Source organism: Olea europaea, chromosome 1, assembly GCF_002742605.1.
Source record: "Olea europaea var. sylvestris chromosome 1, O_europaea_v1, whole genome shotgun sequence".
NCBI classification, from domain to species: Eukaryota; Viridiplantae; Streptophyta; class Magnoliopsida; order Lamiales; family Oleaceae; genus Olea; species Olea europaea.
Window position 1 is genome coordinate 12526652 of NC_036237.1, and position 21458 is coordinate 12548109.

The 21458-nt window shown below is 35.0% G+C and overlaps 2 protein-coding genes across 2 annotated transcripts; one reads left to right on the plus strand and one right to left on the minus strand.

Moving 5' to 3' along the window:
• The first annotated feature begins 6039 nt into the window (after nucleotides 1-6039).
• Nucleotides 6040-19764, plus strand: LOC111404529 (probable glutamyl endopeptidase, chloroplastic). The gene is made up of 14 exons (XM_023033325.1): nucleotides 6040-6385; nucleotides 7096-7232; nucleotides 7896-7997; nucleotides 8268-8377; nucleotides 8449-8952; nucleotides 9089-9217; nucleotides 9922-10221; nucleotides 10291-10749; nucleotides 10828-10893; nucleotides 16712-16772; nucleotides 16862-17011; nucleotides 17170-17307; nucleotides 17519-17829; nucleotides 19445-19764. Exons 1-14 carry the CDS (start codon nucleotides 6094-6096, stop codon nucleotides 19449-19451), a joined length of 2766 nt encoding a protein of 921 aa, XP_022889093.1. The 5' UTR covers nucleotides 6040-6093; the 3' UTR covers nucleotides 19452-19764.
• A 266-nt stretch (nucleotides 19765-20030) lies between these two features.
• LOC111380193 lies at nucleotides 20031-21100 on the minus strand. Its single transcript, XM_023004013.1, has one exon. The coding sequence runs from the start codon at nucleotides 21076-21078 to the stop codon at nucleotides 20236-20238; it is 843 nt and encodes a 280-aa protein (XP_022859781.1). The 5' UTR covers nucleotides 21079-21100; the 3' UTR covers nucleotides 20031-20235.
• Between the last annotated feature and the right edge of the window lie 358 nt (nucleotides 21101-21458).

Sequence of the window (21458 nt, forward strand, 5' to 3'; positions counted from 1 at the left end):
TTTATGAAGACTCATATGATCACCTTCCAATATAGAAGTATCAACAGAGTAGCAATTCCGCATGAGTTTTTATAGTATAAAACTCTTATGATAGAGCAAGAGGACTTGAATAATCTTTTTAATAAAAATCATACAATTTGTTAAACCCATGTCCTTATCTCTAAGATTGAGGACAAACATTTCAAAATGGTCTCTATTCACTCATTTTCATGCTTAGCCAATCCAATGTAATAACATCAAAATTAGAATTACAACCCACCATCAGACATTTTCACAGATACAGTAATTTTCGTCCGTATGATGAAAGTATATGCACGAGATTTAACCCTATTAAAAATTCAAGTACGACTGTCAAGATGACTGTATTAGACCATGAGTGTAACTATAAATTTTTCGCAATACTAAAAAATCCTTTAACATGAAATTTACAAGACGATTAATGTTGATCTCTTTAATCATTTATTAATTGAGAATAAAAATACAGTCTTCGGGTCTATTTGATGGAACTCTAAATTTAAACATACTATCATGACTAGCATCAACGTATAGAAGCAATTCCCATTGTCATGAAAAAAATTTCTAACTTAATACACTTACGTTAAGTATAACTTTTTTGAAAGAGATAGTTATATCTATCAGAAACTCATTAGTCTTCCACTTAATTTCTAAGAACCTAAATGTTCTCAAAAAATATAATGTCCAAATAGAACTTCCACTATACCCCATATTAGGTTGAAATTCTATACTCCATATATATACTTCCATAACTTTTCTCAAAATGCTCCGTTGAACCAAGACTCATTGACATTAAATAGCTCTTAGCTCCACTTGGAACCAATAATTATTGAAATTAGATAGCTCTTAGATGGCTCACACTTGGATAGATAGGCCTAACTCGAAAACATATTACTTTACTTGAATCAGAAGTTTGAATAAACTCTTATATATTCAAATCTGATTCATCAATACATATAATATCCATTTCAATGATATTTTCCAATATTTTCTCCCATACTGGGAAAAAGGTCAAAATTCATATCTTGTAACTCGATATCTATCCGAAATTTCACTTAAATATCTTTTCGGACTACATGTATGTCATTGAGACACATCTTGTTCTCAATAGACTCGTGTTCCCAAACTCATTATCGAGAACATATATAGTCCATACGAGTCTATGACAACCTATATTTGGTTATCTATGTATTCAAGACTTATATATTCTAAAGGTATCAACATTGAGAGAACTCCATTAACTGATATGTTGTAGTTAGCCAACACTCTTTCCAAAAGAAAATACGTAAGTTGGACTGTATATCTCAAACCCCATCATATTAAGCAATATTTCATTTCTTCAATCAAATATACCATATAATTATTGGTGATTAATGAATAGTCTATCAAATAAGAATCTCTTTCATTATATCCATCATTGATATCTCGTGATAGAGATTCACGCTATCAAATAGTTCTTAAAGTCTTCAGTTCGATAATCTTTTTATTTTACTCGACTTTAGAAATGTCTAAATCAATACAATATCTTCAACTTAAGAAAATCATAGGCGCATTTGAAAATGCATGAATTCATCTATAAATATAACAAAAAAATTAAATTCTATCTCTATCTCTCTTAATCATAGATCGCAAAAAAATTTGGATGGATTTATTCTACGGAAGTTTAGCTCTTACAACTTTGAATGATTTTCTCAACTCAAAACTTCAAATCATCCAGAACCATAGTAAACATCACCACTGTGAGTACGAACAGAACTACCATGTATAAGTTTAAGCAAGAGACCACTCTTCGAAGAACGTTAATTGAGATCAAATTCAGTGGAGTCTTTGCTATTATCTTAATATCGAATAAGAGGTCAGTTTATCCACTTTGCAATACTAAGATGCAGTATCAGTCATATAAACATCCACTTCATCTTCATTATTTGTATATATCTACTTTGTATCAAGTCAAAGACTAGACAATAGAATAATATACATTTTGATCTCATATAAAGTGGGTTTCTAACTCTTGAATTCACTATCCACACAAGATAAAATCCAATGTGTATAATGTTAACACATAAACAGCACTAACAGGAATATATTCAAGTGCAATATCCCTTAACTTAACCACTTTCGAGCTAAGATATTCAAATCATATAGTTGAAAAACTTGAACCTTTATAACATTGATCCTCTATCAAAAACACTTTCATTCACTTACTATCTGTTATGTTGTTCTTGGTCCCTTTTTTAGTTTTCTCATCTATCCCATATTTGTTCTAGCTCATTTACTACTTAAGATTCAAAATCTTATGCAAGCTAGAACAGTACTACATAAGCATGTCCTTGAAACTTAACAACATCAAGTCGCACGTCTTTCAACTCACACAGGGGATAGTGTCGATATAGAAAATTGACATTTCAATTTGTTAAGTCACAATGACATTTAAAGTTCTCATAAATTGAGAATAGATTAGTTTGAACTTACTACTTATATAAAAATAATGTGACCAACGAAAATGTATACACTATGTTAACCATCAACTAAGTCACATTCGAGAAAAAAATTATTTATATCAGGACTTAACAATTCAAATGTTCAAGTACTAGAATTTATTTATTCTTGTACTTAAGGAAATTTTGATCTTTGTTCTCTAGAATAGTATGACCTACATAAGGTCTTTTATTGTTGGTTGATGCTCTCTAAAGCATCATATCCTTTTAGTTCACTCAAAATCTTATCATGCCAAAAGTTATCGCATTTAACTTATCATCTTTATTAAGGTCGACTATTATAGATTTTGATACCATGATCTATCGGATTTTTAGAGACATTTTATTCTCAACCAATGCCCAATGTGTGTGTGTGTGTATTTAATTTTGCATTAACTCAAATTAACGTATATAATAGTTCAACGTTAGGCACAGAGTCGAAAGTTCATTATGTTTCCAATCATCTTCCGCAATCCTATTGTTTCACTATCATAAACTTAATTTCATAATGTAAAATTCCATGAGTTCTAAATGAGAATTACATTAATTATTCCAATTTGAGAACTCCCACTTAGTTGGTGAATCAAATAGTTCTAGGTGAAATTTTCTCTAAATCTTTCAATTACTAAACTATCACTCAACTGACAATCAATATGTCTAAGTAAGAATCTCATTAATTCTACCGATCTTAACATTTATAACAATATATGAATTAACGGATAAAATATATTCAATTAAATAATTTCTTAATATGCAATAAAATCATAAATATGCACATTTATCCAATTATGACATGTATTATGATGTAACAAATTAATTCTTTCAGAAGATAACTTCAATTATAATTCAAAAATAAAACTAACACAATTTAAGTTATATTTTACAAAATTTCAATCCCATTTAAATCTATGTTGCAACATGGTCTTAACAAATGAGTTGGGTTCAGAACGTCGTGTGACTATTAGGTCCATATCCAGTGTGGGCGTTAGAGATTAGGTATTGTTTCTCCAATAGAAGTGACATCAAAATTTTCATATTCTACTTGTCGTAAAAAAATTATGTCCAAAAATATTCACGTGTTCCACATTAGGTTACGTTCTAAATCCATTTATTTATATCGATAAGCACAAAACTTTTCAACAAGTTCCATACCATTTGATTCTCTAGCATTCTTTCTAAGGATGCTATAAATGTGCGTAGATCCAGTCATATCTGATCAAGCACAAAAAATTTGAAAAAAGTCATAATGGATCACATAAACTAATCAAGACCCACACAACTCATGAACGTATATAAAATGTGGTATTTTAAATATTTTCGGAGTATTTTTCTTTTAGAAAATGAAACACTTAAAAAAAAAAAAAAGAACTCATCAGGCAAATGTCACTTTACAAATATTCTTAATCTTTATAAAAAAAATTAGAATTTAATCGAATCCAAAAAATATTTTTGATTATCTGAAAATTAATTTTAAATGTACATAAGAGAAAATCAAGAATATTCAAGGGACTAATTTGAAAATTTCTAAATTTCATTTGAAAGTCAAATGCAGTTTTATTTGACTTTTCAATTTTTTAACCTTTTTTTAATAACAAAAGTGGGGCACTGAACGTCCATTCGCAACGCTTATTAACTGGAAAAAATTTCGTTGATTCATCCTTATAATCAATTTTGACATTCTGAGTTAATATGTGTGGTCATATTTTATAATATCAATTTTTAAGATCGTATCCTGGACTCAAACAGATCTGATCAAGACTAAAAATCGAAAAGAAAATTTATTGTTCATCGTTAAAAAAAGGACAAAATTTTCATATTTTTATCAATATTCCGGGAGGCCATAACTTTTTCATTCCAAGACCAAAATTTATGTTCTGGAAAGGTCTCGAGAAGATCTATCCAACATTCCAAATGAGCATCACGAAACAGTGTAGAAGAAGTTATTGCGTGATGAAATTTCAGATTTACCATTTTTTACGCAAAAAAATAAGATTTATGGTCCAAGGCCAAAATTTATGTTCTTTATATCATTGGAAAGGTCTCGAAAAGATCTATCCAACCAAAGCAAGGACATCATGAAACACAATGTGGAAGAAGTTATCATCTAATGAAGTTTCTGATTTTACAAATTTTCACTAAAAAAATCATATTTATATCTAAATTTCGAGATGCCATAACTTTCTCATTTCAAGCCCAAAATTAATAATTCTTGTATCGTTGGAAAGATCTTGAGAAGATCAATGCAATTATACCAAATGGACAGTATGAAACTTAAAGTATAAAAAATATCACGTGATAAAGTTCAAAATTTTATCAAATTTCATGCAAAAAATTCATATTATCATCCAAATTTCAAAACCGTATAATTTCTTCATTTTAAGTCCAAAATTTAAGTTCTTTATACGGTTGAAAAACTTATGAGAAGACCTCTCTAATAATCATACTAATCTTACTGCATGAAGATGAATGAACAGATTGCAGTAAATTATCAAATGATGTTACTAGATATCACATAAGGTTTCAAAACTTTGCATAGAAGATTCATAACCCAAATTGTATAATATAATGGCATATTTAAGCATGAATTATAGCAAGGAATTCAACCCTATGGCTTTGATACCAATGTAAGAAATCGTAGTATATTTTGACATAAATTTCGGGTCAAGAAACTTACTTAAAATGATGAATTCCAATATCTTTGTATGATTGAACTACTTTACTATCTAAGCATCAAAATCTGTATTTTCTAGTACTTCATTGGTCCAAATCCCAATCACAGTGGAAGGGGATTATTATTCACAATCTAAGTGCCAATTTTTGTAAGATTTATGATAAAAATATGGTTCTTAGGACTTTCCAATTTTGGTGTGAATTTCCATACGAAATTTCAATTCTTTTTTTTTTTTTATGCCACCACTTTTTTTCTTTTCTCCATAATTTCTATATGAAGATTATAAGGAGTTATTTTGGGAGTTTTAGATTTAAATTCTAAATTCAAACCACTTCTTCCAACACTTTAAAAATCTTGCGAGTCCAGTCATCCCACGTTGGCGACCCATTACCCGTATTTTCCAACAAAAATAGAATAGAAGTAAGTTATGCCCTTTTAATACACAAATTATTAAACATTAAGCTGTGAATTATAAGCTCTAAAATATGAATTAAAGTTCTTTACATCAAATTAATGGCAAGGAAATTGACGGTTCAAGTGGCTTGACAAAATTTCCCTTGATATAATATTCGTGTGTAGTACACCTTCTTAACTTACGTTAAAATTTGTACGAACTAATGAAATGATACAGGGACAAAAATCAACATGGATGAAATTGCTACAAACCTGAAAGATGAGGGACCTAGAGTGTAACTTAACCTTATTTTTTCACGAGAATCTCCTTTTGTATCTTTAGATATTACTAAAAGAATAAAAAATATAAAGAAGGAAAGGCTCAAAAATGAGTATCCAGCCTTGCTTTATGTAGAGCCATCAATTGCCCCAAAATTATATTCCAAAATCCAAAAGCAGTTTTTATGGGACTTTTTATTTTTAGCCAAAAGAAAAGATATTCCATTTCGATTTCCATTTTCCACTGACATTATTACCATGCGACTGACCAATGTCCATCATCGGTACACTCTACCCCTCTATCTCTTCTATCACCACTTCAGTATCCATCCTCTTACCAAACCACTTATCTCTCTGAAACCCCCTAAATCTTCATCTATTATCAAAGCGCATTCCAGAACCGAAATCCGCAATTCTCCAATTGCGATTGTTAATCCTGCAATCAAGTCTACTGCTATGAGATTCCACAATCTTGTCCCAGTCAACGCCGTTGCTTTGGAGGACGGCGGTGGCTCAAATGGTGCAAGTGCTACTCCAGATCATTATGAAGGTATACTGTTAGTTTAATACATGGATAAATGAACTGTGATAAATATATATGGCTTTATTGTTTTGATGAATTCTTGGATTTGAAGTAGATGAAATTTCAATGGAAGTCCTTTAGGCGATGGATCGTTTTATCTTCTTGGTAATACTTTCTCAAAGTGTGTTTCCCAACTTTTGGAGGCGAAGTTTTGATTTGTAATTGTATGGATTTTTAAGTATAGTTTTTAATCATATGGGAAAATAGCCATTTGCTTCTTCTACAGCACCTGAAAACTTAAGAAACTTTTCTAGTTGATTGCGTGGGGGTGGTTATCTGTTTCCTGAAAATGTGAATTCCTCTTACTTTGTTTTTTGATTGCCAGCACTTGGTGGATCCATCAACAACGTGGCTGTATTTTTTCACTTGGTTTCTATGTTTTCAGGACACTTGTTTATTATTTGGGGCTTTGGATTTTCTGTATTACATTTTAAGAAATGTATTCTATTTGATTTACATTCCATGCCATCCCACGGCTTTTATGGATCCACATTTTAGATACATATTACCATTTACATTAATAGTTATTTCCTTTTTAGAGTTTTGTATAGATACCTTATATATGTTCCCTTTTCTTTAATTGTGAAATTTAACTTCTTGTATCAAATATAAACATTAGCAATATCTGTTATCCGCTCATGCACATCATGTGGTGGTTATATTTCACGTGCTTGTAGATTCGTCATTGAGCGACGGGTATCACCTTCCTCCACAAGAGATTATAGATATTGTTGATGCTCCACCCCTTCCAGCACTATCATTCTCTCCACATAGGNCTATATTACAGGACTTTTTGTTATTAATGCCTAAAAGGGTGAAGTTATCCCAGCATAAACTTTATTCTCTCTGTTTTTTTTTTGTTTTTTTTTCCTATTTGTAAGGTGAGATCTATGTGGTGTGGTTTTTACTCTGTTAGTATTAACCATTTACTGCCACTTGTTAGAGTAAATAAATTTGATAAAACTACTAATGAAGTGTGAACCTTTTGCCAAAAAGGTAATAATTATAAGTACAAAATCATTCATATATTATACATTTCAAACATGCTGGTATGGTACATACTGTCACTCATGGTGTCACTTACAGCACACTGCAATAGGTTTCTCTGGTGTTTTCTACTTGTTAATTTTGAAAAGAATCTGAATTTTGGATGACATCACTCGAGCTAATGTAACTTCTCATAATTTTCATGTTTCTAGGGCTTTTACTTAATTGATAAAATTTGAATATCTAGACCACATATCAGTTTTTTTTGTCTTTCAACTAGTGTGTGATTGCAATTTTTCCATTTTTAGAAGGAAAAAAGAGTTCTGTGCTTTACATCTTATTGAACTCAATGAAAGTGCATAGCAGGGAATGCAGAGTTTCATGTATGCAGATATATGGTTAGTGTAGAGAAAGTGCATTTCCTAGTACAGTAGATGTACAAACACAAGATTTCCAAAGAAAAAAACATTGAGCTAGTACATTTAAGTAGTTATTTTGTGCAAATTATTTCGATCATTCTATGACTCACCTCTTTTGTCCTACTAGGTCGAATGATGGTCGGCATCTATCCTTTAGTGTACGAATTGATGAGGTATGTTGCTCCATTTTGTTGTCTGGGTGCCAGCTGTGTAACGATATATGTAACATCAATATAACTAGATTGTTGTCAATACGATACCATGTTGATACGCCTTAAATTGCCGACTTCACTTGCTAGAATGTCACATAATTCATCTAGGAACTTAGGTTAAGAGAGACGTTCTTATTCAATGCAAGTGCACCACTCAAAATAATATTATTTCCTTATTTCTTCAAATTTCAATGACCTCTTGTTTTTATGTTTTGCTTTTATTTTAAACAGGAGGATGGCATTAGTAGCATGCTAAGAGTATGGGTTGCAGATGTGGAAACAGGAAAAGCTAGGCCACTATTTGAGTCGTCAGATGTGTTCCTAAATGCAGTTTTTGACAAGTATGTTTAAACTTTTTTGAAGGTTAGTGAATAATGATTATATTAACATCTATCTTATCTATGCTTCTCAGCTTTGTTTGGGTGAACAACTCAACTCTATTGGTTTGCACCATTCCTTTTTCTCGCGGAGACCCCCCGAAGAAACCTCTAGTTCCCGCTGGCCCTAAGATACTATCTAACGAACAAAAGGACACCATTCAAGCCAGAACTTATCAGGATCTTCTCAAAGATGAATATGATGAAAGCTTATTTGAGTACTATGCCACTTCACAACTGGTTTTGGTATCCTTGGATGGGACGGAAAAGCCAGTTGGACCACCAGCTATATATACATCTTTGGATCCTTCTCCAGATGAGAAATACATTTTGATTACTTCGATTCACAGACCTTATTCATTTATTGTACCATGTGGAAGATTTCCAAAAAAAGTTGATGTTTGGACAGCTGATGGGAAATTTGTTAGAGAACTTTGTGATTTGCCCCTTGCTGAGGACATCCCTATTACACACAATAGTGTTCGTAGAGGGATGCGCTCAATTGATTGGAGAGCTGATAAGCCTTCTACACTTGTCTGGTATGCACCTTGGTACATTATGTTCTTGTCTTGTGCAATTTGGCAAATGTTGTGCAGAATGAAAATGATTACTCACCTTGTTATTGTACGCTTGACATATTGCTTATGGAATTTTTTTTTGCTGAATTATGAATAGGGTTGAGACACAAGATGACGGTGATGCCAAAGTAGAAGTCTCTCCACGTGATATAGTTTATACACAGCCTGCCGAGTTGCTTGCTAGTGAACAACCAGCAGTTCTGCATAAGCTTGATTTGCGCTATGGGTATGAATACAAGCTGTCCCGCTGTACTCTGCCTTACGATTTAATGGATCATCTAGGTTATGTCCACTAGAATATTTTACATTCTACTATTATTTTCTTGATTTCGTCGTTTTTTGAGGCTTTCCAATAGGATATCTGCTTGAGTCAATTTCATCATAGCTTATAAATTGCATACATGTTTTAATGACATTCTCTAAGACTCGTTATCTTACATTTATGCTACTGTTGTATTCATTTGATAGTATATCTTAAAATTGATCCTACAGTTGGATGTGGCTTTGAGTTTGAGCATAGTCATTGCTTCGTAATTTAATGTCTTTCTGCTGGAACTCCTTTATCCTGTGACATATTATTCTTTGTACCTATATTTTTCAAGTCATTCTCATGAACTCTTAAGGAGCAAACCACTTTCCTGGATGGATTAATGACTGTACAACTATATCAAGAATATGCTTGGGAGAATCTGCATTTCCGCTGTGGAATATATTGATTGACCTGACCGGGGCTTCTGTACAAATATAAGTCATGAACATGTCGGATCTACTTGAAATTCAAATATTTGTTTTTCGTAGCCATGACTGAAATTTGTAGTAGTACCCATAAGAGTGCTACAATCATCAATAACTCCATTTGTCATGTTTTTCTAATATTTTCATGTCCATTATGGTGGCTTCATATTTCTGACTCCTTACTCCTTTTCACAGAGGGATCTCTTGGTGTGATGATTCGCTGGCATTAATTTATGAATCTTGGTATAAAACACGGAAAATAAGAACATGGGTTATTTCGCCTGGATCGAAGAATGTGAATCCACGCATACTATTTGATCGGTCTTCTGAGGATGTTTATTCTGATCCCGGCTCTCCTATGCTGCGAAGAACTCCTGCTGGTACTTATGTGATTGCAATGATGAGGAAGGAAGGTGATCAAGGAACCTACTTGCTGTTGAACGGAAGTGGTGCTACTCCACAAGGAAATATCCCCTTTTTGGATTTATTTGACATGTAAGTTTGATATATTTCTGTTTGTCATCAATCATTGGCAACTGGGTGATCTGATATTAGTTATTTCAGAAATACAGGCAATAAAGAACGTATATGGGAGAGTGACAAGGAGAAGTATTATGAGACTGTTGTTGCTCTGATGTCTGATCAGACTGAAGGGGAATTATATGTTGATCAGTTAAAAGTACTGACTTCAAAAGAATCTAAAACTGAAAACACCCAGTATTTCATACTGAGTTGGCCAGGAAAGAAAGCATGCCAGATTACGAATTTCCCTCATCCTTACCCTCAGTTGTCTTCCTTGAAGAAAGAAATGATCAGGTACGAGAGGAAGGATGGGGTACAACTTACTGCTACCCTATATCTTCCACCGGATTATGACCCTGCTAGAGATGGACCCCTTCCATGTCTAGTGTGGTCTTACCCTGGAGAGTTCAAAAGCAAAGATGCAGCTGGACAAGTCCGTGGTTCCCCAAATGAGTTTGCTGGCATTGGTCCGACATCTCCTCTTCTTTGGCTAGCAAGAAGGTGTGAATTTCTTCTCCCCTCTGTTCAGTTGAGATACTATCTTGCTTATGTCGCTCATCAATTATCCCAAGCTTGCAGGTTTGCCATTTTATCTGGACCAACTATACCAATCATTGGTGAGGGTAATGAAGAGGCAAATGATAGGTATGGTAAATGCTTCCAAGGCCTCATATTGTTTTAATAAAAATGTAAAAGAGCTATTTTTTTTTATTTTTATTTTTTTTTAGGATAAAAAACTGAAACTACTATAAGATTTGGCCTTCTTCTGAATAGTGGAAAATTTTGTAACTATGGGTGGTCTGCTGCCAACTGGATGTAGAAAAGAGTCAGGAATGCTAAGTTGTTTACTTGTAATAAGAATGATAGAGACTTAGATGAATCTCTATGCAATTAATACAGTAGAAACGTAATTAAAGACATTCTGAGTTTATAAATCATTCAAGTGGGTCCTACCACGACTGGGAAGTAGAAACTTAGTCCTCTCAGCATTAAAATTCAGATGTTGCAAAATGTTGAAACATGAATGAAAAAGACATGCTTAAGATATTTACACCTTTTGAAGGTGATGAAATCAACTCACTTTGTCATGGCTCCCCTTTTCATCTCTTGGAAGCTACACCAGATGTAGGATTTAATTTTTCTTTTGTAGGTTCTATTTGGATTATGTGTTGAAGGCTTGAAGTAACTTCAGATGTCATACTACATTTTAGGTCCAATACTGCATAAAATATTTTATTTCCTATTAGTCATTTCCTCATCTTTTCCTATTAGGTGTTCCATTTATCCTGAACTCTACATTCCTATTCTTTTGCATCATTTAGTTTTGTCTATATAAAATAATCAGACTGGATATTTAGAAGGTTGTTGTTTTACTATGCCTAGAAAATTAAGCTCCGCATTATTTAATACCAAGACTTAATGTCCTATAATTTTCTTCCATGGAAATTTGAAGAAATAAATTTCTGTATTGAATTGGATTGTATATTTACAAAGGCCTACCACATCTTATTTATATTACACGACATAGTCAAGAAAAGGAAAAATAAATCTGCTACCTATGGAAGCAATTTCACCTTCCATATATCCTAGACACGTAATCTTTAATTCATGAAACTTTTCATATCCTAATTCCTATAGTATATGGCTTCCTACACTTCCTCTTAAGTTGAACTGTAGATGTTGATCATGTTCAACTTGTAAATGAGTTCATTGAAGATTTGTCAAGGCAATCCTTTGGTGAAAATATCGACAGTTTGTTCCTTTGTAGGGACAACTCATACAAATGGTTCCATCGTCCACTTTTCTTTAATGAAGTGTCTGCTTACCTCTACTTGTTTGGTTCTGTCACGTTGTACTGGATTGAGGGGAATGTTGATTGCTGCTTTGTTATCACAATATAGTTTGATTGGATGTTCTATGTTAACTTCTAGTTCTTCTAGGAGTTTCTTTATCCATAATCCTTCACGTATCATTTGTGCAATTGTTCTAAATTCAGCCTCAGCACTGCTCCTTGCTACTACATTTTGTTTTTTGCTTCTCCAAGTAACCAAGTTTTCCCATGCAAATGTACAGTAGCTAGTGGTGGTTTCCGATCGATGCGCTCCGCTCCTCTCACTCCGCTCTGCCCCGACATTGGCCCATTTAATCCAGAACCTGTGTTTCACTCTATATGAGTCACATGCACAACATATATACAGCCTCCAGGTGAGCCTCTTTGGGAGAATGCATATGTTGGCTTACCATGCTAACCGCAAAAGCAATGCCGGATGTAGTGTGCAAGAGATAGATTAGCTTTCTGAATAATCTTTGGTATCCGTCCATTTCCATCGAGTTTCCTGCGTCCTTTATTTTCCTGCCTCAATAGGTGTGTCGATTGGTTTGCATCATAGCATGCAAGTTTCAGTTAAGAGGTCAGTGATGTATTTCCGTTGTGAGATGTTGATGCCCTTTTTTGATCTTGCAATCTCCATCCCTAAAAAATACCACATGATTAAGCACTTTTTTAATCTTTCCATTTTTGTTATGTTGTCCCCGGTTAGAATTATATCATCAACATATACAATTAAGATCGCCTTTTTACCGTCTTTAGATTGTTGAAAGAACATAGTATGATCAAATTGCCCTTGCTGGTATCCCTGAGTTTTCAAAACCTTTGCAAATTTATCAAATCATGCTCTGGGTGATTGCTTGAGACCATATAGACACTTCCTGAGTTTGCATACTTGATTTTCTTCATTACATTTGTTGAAGCCTGATGGTATTGTCTGTAGACTTCTTCTTCCAATTCGCCGTTCAAAAATGTATTCTTAATGTCTAGCTGTTGGAGGGGGCCAGCTAGATTTGTTGCTAAGGATAGAAGAACTCGAACTGTATTTAGTTTTTCCACCGATGCAAAAGTTTCTGTGTAGTCTATCCCACATGTTTGCGTATACCCTTTGGCAACTAGACGTACCTTATAGCGTTCTATTTCCCCATTGGCCTTATACTTCACATTGAAAATCCATTTGCATCTAACTGGTCTCTTTTCCTTTGGGAGGTTCACTACTTCCTAGGTTTCATTTTTCCTTAGAGCTCTCATTTTCTCCACTACTGCCTCTTTCCATTGTGGTGATTTCAGGGCGTCTAAACGTTTCTTGAAATTCCTGTTTTATCGAGGTTAGCTGTGAAAGCACGAAATCTTGCAGATAGATTATTATAAGATGTAAATTTTGAGATGAGATGAAGGGTACATGATCGAGTTTTGTTTTATGAGAGTGATAGGTAGATCATTATCAGGAGATATGTTTTTGTCGAAGTTCTCATCTCATCAGGTTCTACCACTGATTTTGACTATTTTGGTGCCTAAGGTGTGTGGGTTTCTTTGTACTTTGATTTGGGATTTTTTGAGTAAACCAGAATCTCCTTGTCACTTTGTTATCCACTATCTGCCCCTGAGTTCAAGTTTTCTTTTGTATATTGCATGGTAGAAGGTAGGTTGACGGATTTGTATATTGGTTAGGCGGAAAAAATTAACATCTAAGAATTCCTGATCAAAAAATCGATCATCTTTACTTAGATTCTCCCCCTGTAAAGAAGGTTTTTGGAAGTAAGGTGTTTTTTCGAAGGTGACATCAAGGCTGACAAAGATCTTGTTGGTAGATGGGTCATAACATTTATAACCTTTTTGAGTGGGTGAGTACCCGATAAATACACACTTGATCGCACGGGGTTCAAGTTTATTACGAAGATGGGAATGTATGTGTACAAAGGTTGTACTACCAAATACTTATACGGGTAGGTTTGAGTTAAGACTAGAATTAAGAAAGTATTTTTGGAATCGTTGTATGGGTGAGTCAAAGGAGAGAGTACGGCTAGGCATACGGTTGATGAGGTATGTAGATGTCAAGACTACATCACCCAAAAATGTTTTAGGCATATTCGTAGTAAACATTAAGGCACGAACAACCTCAAGTAGATGTCTATTTTTCGTTCAGCGATCCCATTTTGTTGGGGAGTGTTGATACATGAACTTTGGTGGACTATTCCATGTTTCGTTAGATAATCTTGTAAAGTGTTATTGAAGTATTCGGTGCGATTGTCAGTTCGTAAAATTTGAAATTGTGTTTGGAATATAGATTGAAAGTTTATAAATACTGATCGGACATCGATTTTTTCCTTTAGTAGGTATATCCAACAAACCCTAGTATGATCGTCAATGAATGTGACGAACCATTTTGTGTGTGTACGATTAGGGATTGCGGGAAGGTCCCCATAAGTCGCTATGGATCATGGCAAATGGTGTAGATGGTTTGTATGTAGACTTGGGAAAAGTTGAACGTTGATGTCTTGCAAGTTTGCAATTTTCACATTGAAATTCAATTGAAGTCTTATTGAAAAAATTTGGAGGGAGTACACGTTTCAAGTATGGAAGACTAGAGTGGCAAGCCATAACAAAAGTTCACTATCACTAGAAACAGATGCAGAATTACAGTTATTAAGTTGATCTAATCTACTCACATCAGCTTCCTCGAAGTAGTATAGTCCCTTACATTCTTTAGCACTGTTAATCGTCTTCCCCAATGAAAAGTCCTGAAATACATAGTAAGATGGAAAGAAGTTAGCAGAGCAATTGGAATTTTTTGTTAGTTAGCTAATAGATAGTAAGTTATAAGACAAATTTGGGACATGGAGGACATAATCAAGTGTTATGGATTCAGAAATTCGAATACCCCATTTTCTCGCAACTGAAGAGAGCGAACCATCTGCAATTTTCACTTTAACACCTCCATAACAAGTTGAATATGACGAGAATAGTTGGAGTGAACCATCATGTGATCGGATGCACCCGAATCAATAATCCAAGGGGTTTTATATTTTGTCGTGCTTAAAGGCACCTTATGGGCTAGAGAGCTAGTACTTTTGGAAGAGGGCTGTCCAGATGTTTGAAGGCTAGAGAATATTTGATAGAGTTGTTCCATTTGTTTGGAATTGAATGCACCACTTGAAGTAGAATTTATTGTCTCAGCTTGGTATCCCCTGTTTCGAGTATTTTGCCTTGGCGTCCAGTCTGTGAGTTTTCCATGAATTTCCCAACACGTATCTTCTTTGTGCCTTGGCCTCCGGCAATGTTCACACCATAGTCGTCTGCATTGTTGTTTTTGGTTTGACCCGTTTGTCGCCCCTTTTAAAGAAAAGCCCAATACTCCATCTCACTTTTTAAGACCAGGCTTCAAGCCCATTAACTTTAAACTTGCAGGTCCAGATCCATTGATACCTGGCCCAACAGATTTTGGCCCAATTGACTTTGACATTTTAAAAGGCGGCCCAACTCCATTATTCTTAGCATTGAGGGCTGACATCTCTCCAGCAAGTTCGGCCGTCTCCTTCATCATCACCAATCGCCGTGCTTCTTCTTGGCGAACCTCTGCGAACACCTCACTAGTTGGCGGTATTGGTCGTTGACCCAAAATTCTGCCTCTCACGTCATCTAATTCACGGTTTAATCCTGCAAGAAACTCATAAACTCTTTCGTTCTCCTGCATCTTTTTGTACAGAGAGCAATCATTAAGGCACTTCCATTCCTCTTCTATATTGAGGTCTAATTCTTGCCAGAGGGTCACCATTTCCATGTAATAGTCTGTTACATCCCTGGGTCCTTGTTGAGTTTGCCAAAGTCGAGTCTTTATTTCAAAGATATGAGACGAGTCTTCAGAATTTGAGTGGGTCTCTTACTGAGTCCCTAACGTCCTTTTGCAGTCGGGAGAAAAAGATGTCTTACTAATGGCTGGTTTTGTGGAAATCACCAACCAAGTAACCACTTCTGCAACACGGCAGCATCCGTTGGTCTCTTGGTCTCACTAACCCAACTTCCCTTTTTCTTCAATTACTAGTTTTACGGATTGGGCCCATTCACGGAAGTTCCTTCCATTCAACTTCTTTACCGTGAGTTGGAAGGAAGAGTTTTCAAGTCCCAGCGTACCAATTGAATGACCAACCTCTGTTTCGAAGCTTGACGTTTCAGAGGTTGTGGACTCCCTACTATTGGTGGGGAATTCCGCCATGTTTTGCTAGGTTTAGAAACCTGGCTCTATATCATGAAGAAATAAATTTCCGTATTTAATTGAATTATATATTTACCTAAAGGCCTACCACATCTTATTTATATTACATGACATAGTCAAGAAAAGGAAAAATAAATCTTCTAATTATGGAAGCAATTTCACCTTCTATATATCCTAGACACATAATCTTTAATTGATGGAACTTTCCATATCCTAATTCTTACAGTATCCGGCTTCCTACAGAATTTATAATTTGAGTCTCTCCTGTAACTTCTACTGCTACACATTTGTTGCTTTTTTACTCAAATCAATGTCCAAGTCATTTGACTTATCATGACCCTGTGCTTTGTGCTTAAACAATGATGGGTGTACAAGCTTTTCATTTTTCCATTCAGACGTGAAGTAATTTTTGTACGCATCAGGTATGTGGAGCAACTAGTTGGAAGTGCAGAGGCTGCAGTGGAGGAAGTCATCGGTCGGGGAGTAAGTTTTCCTGCTCTTTTCTTATCATTACTCAATAGCTTAATTTGGAGACTAGAAAGGATTAATTTTGGAGTTGCCCCCCTCTAAAGGTGGCTCATCGAAGCAAAATTGCCATAGGCGGTCATTCCTATGGGGCTTTCATGACTGCTAACCTTCTAGCTCATGCACCTCATCTGTTCTGCTGCGGAATTGCGCGCTCTGGAGCATATAACAGAACGCTTACACCTTTTGGGTTTCAGGTAGAGATATCCTCTGATTTCTTTTCCCTGTAGTTTTGGCCTTTTCAATACTGGGGGAGGATTAGCATATAAATGTTGGGTGCGAGAGTTGCTTTTTATTCCCTAGACTATACTTTTATTTTGCATGGTATGTCAATTCTCCAACTGTTGTTTCACAGAATGAGGATAGGACACTTTGGGAGGCTACTTCGACCTATGTTGAGATGAGCCCTTTCATGTCAGCTAATAAAATTAAGAAGCCTATCTTGCTTATCCATGGAGAAGAAGACAACAATTCTGGAACCTTGACAATGCAGGTCTGATCCTGTTTATTTTGATTTTGATTTTTTTTTCTTAAAATAAAATGGAAATAATGTGATTCTCCGTACCTCTCTCTCTAACTTGTCTAAACTTGTGGCAGTTGACGTTTATGCTGTTAATGCTGAGCTTCTTTCTTATTCTTGAAGATTATCTTCTTTGTTCAAACCAGATTAATTTATGTTATCTGTATCGTTTGCAATGATGCAGTCCGATCGCTTCTTTAATGCTTTGAAAGGTCATGGTGCACTTTGTCGCCTGGTTATTCTTCCCTTTGAGAGTCATGGTTATGCGGCACGAGAGAGTGTCTTGCATGTTCTCTGGGAGACTGACAGGTGGCTACAGAAATACTGTGTACCAAATTCATCAGATGCAAGTGAAAATTTGGATGCACATAAAGATGATGCGAGTATAGGCACAGTAGATGCAGATAGCAAAGCTGTCAGTGCAGCTGGGGGAGTTCCAGAATGGGCAGATGACAAAATTGATATATTTCCCTCTCCCTGTAGGTCTTCATTGTGGTAATGATCTCATCTTTCACTAGAGCTCGTCTTTTAAGTAACTTTTTGTTTTCAAACATGCTTGGATAACGGACTTTTACTTATTTCTAAGTAAAAACATACGTAATTTGGAAAGTAAATCTTACATTCCTGCCAAAATAATTAACTTATTTCAACTCTGACTATTAACAAAAATTGTGTTTGAAACTAATTTACTTATGAGTGAACTTTTTAAGCTTAGCCCTACATGCTCCACATTTGCAAAATGGAAACAAGTCATTAGATGGAAGTGCAAAATCACTCCCCTTTGTGTGCATGAATCTATGCTTCTGCTTCTTCTATGGAGGATATATGAAATATAAATATATGCGATTAGTTCCTTTGCGACTACTCTTTCTTTTGAGATGTTAGCTGCAAAATTGCAATAGAATAAGGATCACGCCCACGCTTATGCCTATAATTGGATATTTCTTTTGTCATCACTCAATTTTTTTAGGTTCATCATCTCATTTCTTTCTTGTGTGAGGCAAATTGTTTATAAATAAGGGTAGATGAGTAGTAAATAGTACTTGTGAATTTAATGAAATATGTGAAAAAAATGTGATTTGATCAAATAGTATTTTTGACCTAGCTGTTTATGAGCACCTAGAAATAATGAGTCAAAGCATTAGCACAAAATGTCTCTATGTTTAAAGTTTATTATGCAAAAGTCCCTACTTTTTATTTTTATTTATTTATTATTATTATTTTTTACATTCACCCCTAGTTACACATTTCATTATGGAAATCATCATTTTTATCAAATTCTCTAAGTTTATTAAATGGGGTTTTCTGCACCTTGAAGGTTGTTTCCGCATTTTAAGCCCTTGTTTGATCCCCATTTTTTGTAAAAAATGAATTATTGAATAGTGTTTTGACCTCATTTCAATCACAAATTCTTTAATAAAATAATATTGCATGTGAATCCAAAAATTTTCCTTATTTTTTAACCATATATTTTCCATCAATACACTATTCAAAAATCATTTCTTTGACAAAAATGAGGCTCAAACAAGGCCAAAGTTTCAAATAAGGATGTTTTTCGTTGATTCCCTCACCTGAGTCAAGATGGAAAACTGGCTAATTTAACGTGATTGGAGTCATCCACAGCAAGGAGTCCCTGTATCTTAGTTTGTCCTTGGATTTTGGTTATTTCACTATACATTTGTAAGTTACTCCACTTCTTTTGGTTGCGCCATTCATGCCTTTTGAATCGCTGCCAAAGTTCCTTTCAGAAAGTTTCACTTCTGGTCACTTAAGAATTATGGCATGTTTGTTAAGTCAGAAAGTATTAAGAAAAATAAGTTAGAATCTTGTCTATTTTAGTGTCTAGTCTTATTTAGTATTGCGTAAAAAAAAAAAAAAGAGGTATACAACACAGGCATCTTCACATTCACCCTATCCATTAGAGGTTTTTCTTTTTCAGTTTTCAGAATCTGTTATTAATATTTGATAAATTGTTGTATTGCACTTTCTTAGCCTCGAATTCTTAAATATCTAACCTAACTCTGGTGCAGATAGTAGTGATTTAGCTATAATGGATGAGAAAGCAGATCACGTGATTCTAACACAAGGCTTCCCTCCTGCGAACTTGCAGCGTTTAGTAAAGTAGAAAAGTCTCAAGTGACCTGATGCTGTTGCATGTCTCAACCGATATCCTCTTGTACTTTCTTCGAACCTGATAAAAGGTATTTGGCTTATTGAGGATGCAACGAAGTTTATGCCAAAAAATTGCAATTCTTAAAAGCCATTTTTTTTTGCCATCTTTTGATGTCGAAATTACTTTTTCAATATTTGCAATGCTCTACAAGTATTTGTAGAACGGTACATTTGATGTGCACGAAATAGTCGCATACTATTTCATACGTATCTTCTCTACCATTTTATGAAGTATATGAACAAGTATTTAGAATGAAATGTGGCTTGGTATCTTGGACAAACTGCAGCTGCGAGTAATTAAGGGGCTAAGTACATATGCGATACTCGACACTTGGACATCGAATGTTATGCATGATTGGTATAATGTAGTGTAGCAGTAAAAGCACAAAACTATCAGATTTTCCAAGATAAAAGCCAATTTTTTCTCGCTAGAACTGGATGGAAAGAGTGAAGAAATCGAAGGGGAGATAAAAATTTTCATACCAAATCTTAAAATTCTCGTCTTGTGCAATCACAGACTGGATTAAGAGTAAGGAATTAAGTTGGAATTACAACCAATGAATGAAATAAGCACATTTTTCTTATCAATCAGGTCTCTTAAGCCCCGAGTCATAAAGTAATATTAAAGAGGGTTCGATCCCTGTTACATGCAGTGGGATGGCTGATTTGACGAGATATCCCATGCCAAGATTACTCATCAACGAAATGAATTTGTTGAGAAGGTACAATTCAAACCTTCTCATCGTTAGCTATGGACACTTGTACCTTCCTACAAATTAAAATTGTGACTATCCAAACAAGACTTTTCACCACCCTAACCATTCCAATTGTGACAGTTAAGTAATACAACCACCAATCCATAAAATCAGCCACCTCAATACTTATCATAAGCTCCCTTTTGATCTCCGCCAACACCACTAGTGGCTCCATCTCATCCCTCAGCCTCCACCACCACAAGCCACCAAAAGTAAAGGCCATAGCCACCTTTTCAACACACTTCTCCTCCCTTGAGCAACCGAACACCGTGTCATCCACCACCGGCTTCACAACATTTCTCGACCAAAACAGCATTGTCTCGTGCAATCCCAAGAAGAAAATTACTCTGCATAAAGGACTCCTGTTTACGTCAAAACGCAAGCCATCTATTCCGGCAGCTATACTCCCTTCAATCCCCAAACCAATGCAAACTTGTACCGCGCAAAGAAAAACCCAAGCTGCATACAGACGAGGTTTGGCCACTTGCTCGACCAATGGTCTTAAAAATGCAATTTTACCCGTCAGGCCATGTGTAAGAGCTGCAAAACTAAGAAGAGAAACCAAGAAATGGAGAATGCTTGGCTTGATGGATAAGAAAAGAGTGCATAAAAGGGAAATGGGCTTCATCCCGGGATAATTATCCAAGACAGATAAAAGATAGCGCGCGGTGGAGAGTCGAGCAAGAATGAGGAATGATAGCGGGAGGACGAGGCTGAGGAGGGTGGTTGTGAGGATTTGGAATGCATCCCTCGCGGCAGTCCAACCCCAATTTTTCTTCACATTTTGTTGACAATTTGTTTCCGAATTTGAATCCATTTGATTAACCAAAGACACCAATTCTTCAAAAGAAAGTGTTTATAAACAACATAATATTGGCATATGTATCAGATTATGAAACATATATAGTAAATTGAAGCAATATAAAGTGGTTTGCACGTCTTAATTGGTTGACATAGAAAATGCTGACATTTGACCGTGCCTACATTTAGGCACATCACATTCATTTCTATTGCAAGTCATCCCAATAACCAATGATTAATACTTAAATGATAAAATAAAACTGATGTTTCTACTCGTCAAATGGGTCGAGGATGGCACATTGTTGCCTTCTTACCGTAAAAATTTAGCCGTTCCAATTATGGAAAGAATATAAACATGAATAAAATAATGAGCTCCTACTTAGAGAGGTGTAAAAG

Excerpts from the sequence above, each read along its gene's own strand:
- LOC111380193 (XM_023004013.1), bottom strand. The coding sequence starts at position 21,078 with ATGGATTCAAATTCGGAAACAAATTGTCAACAAAATGTGAAGAAAAAT.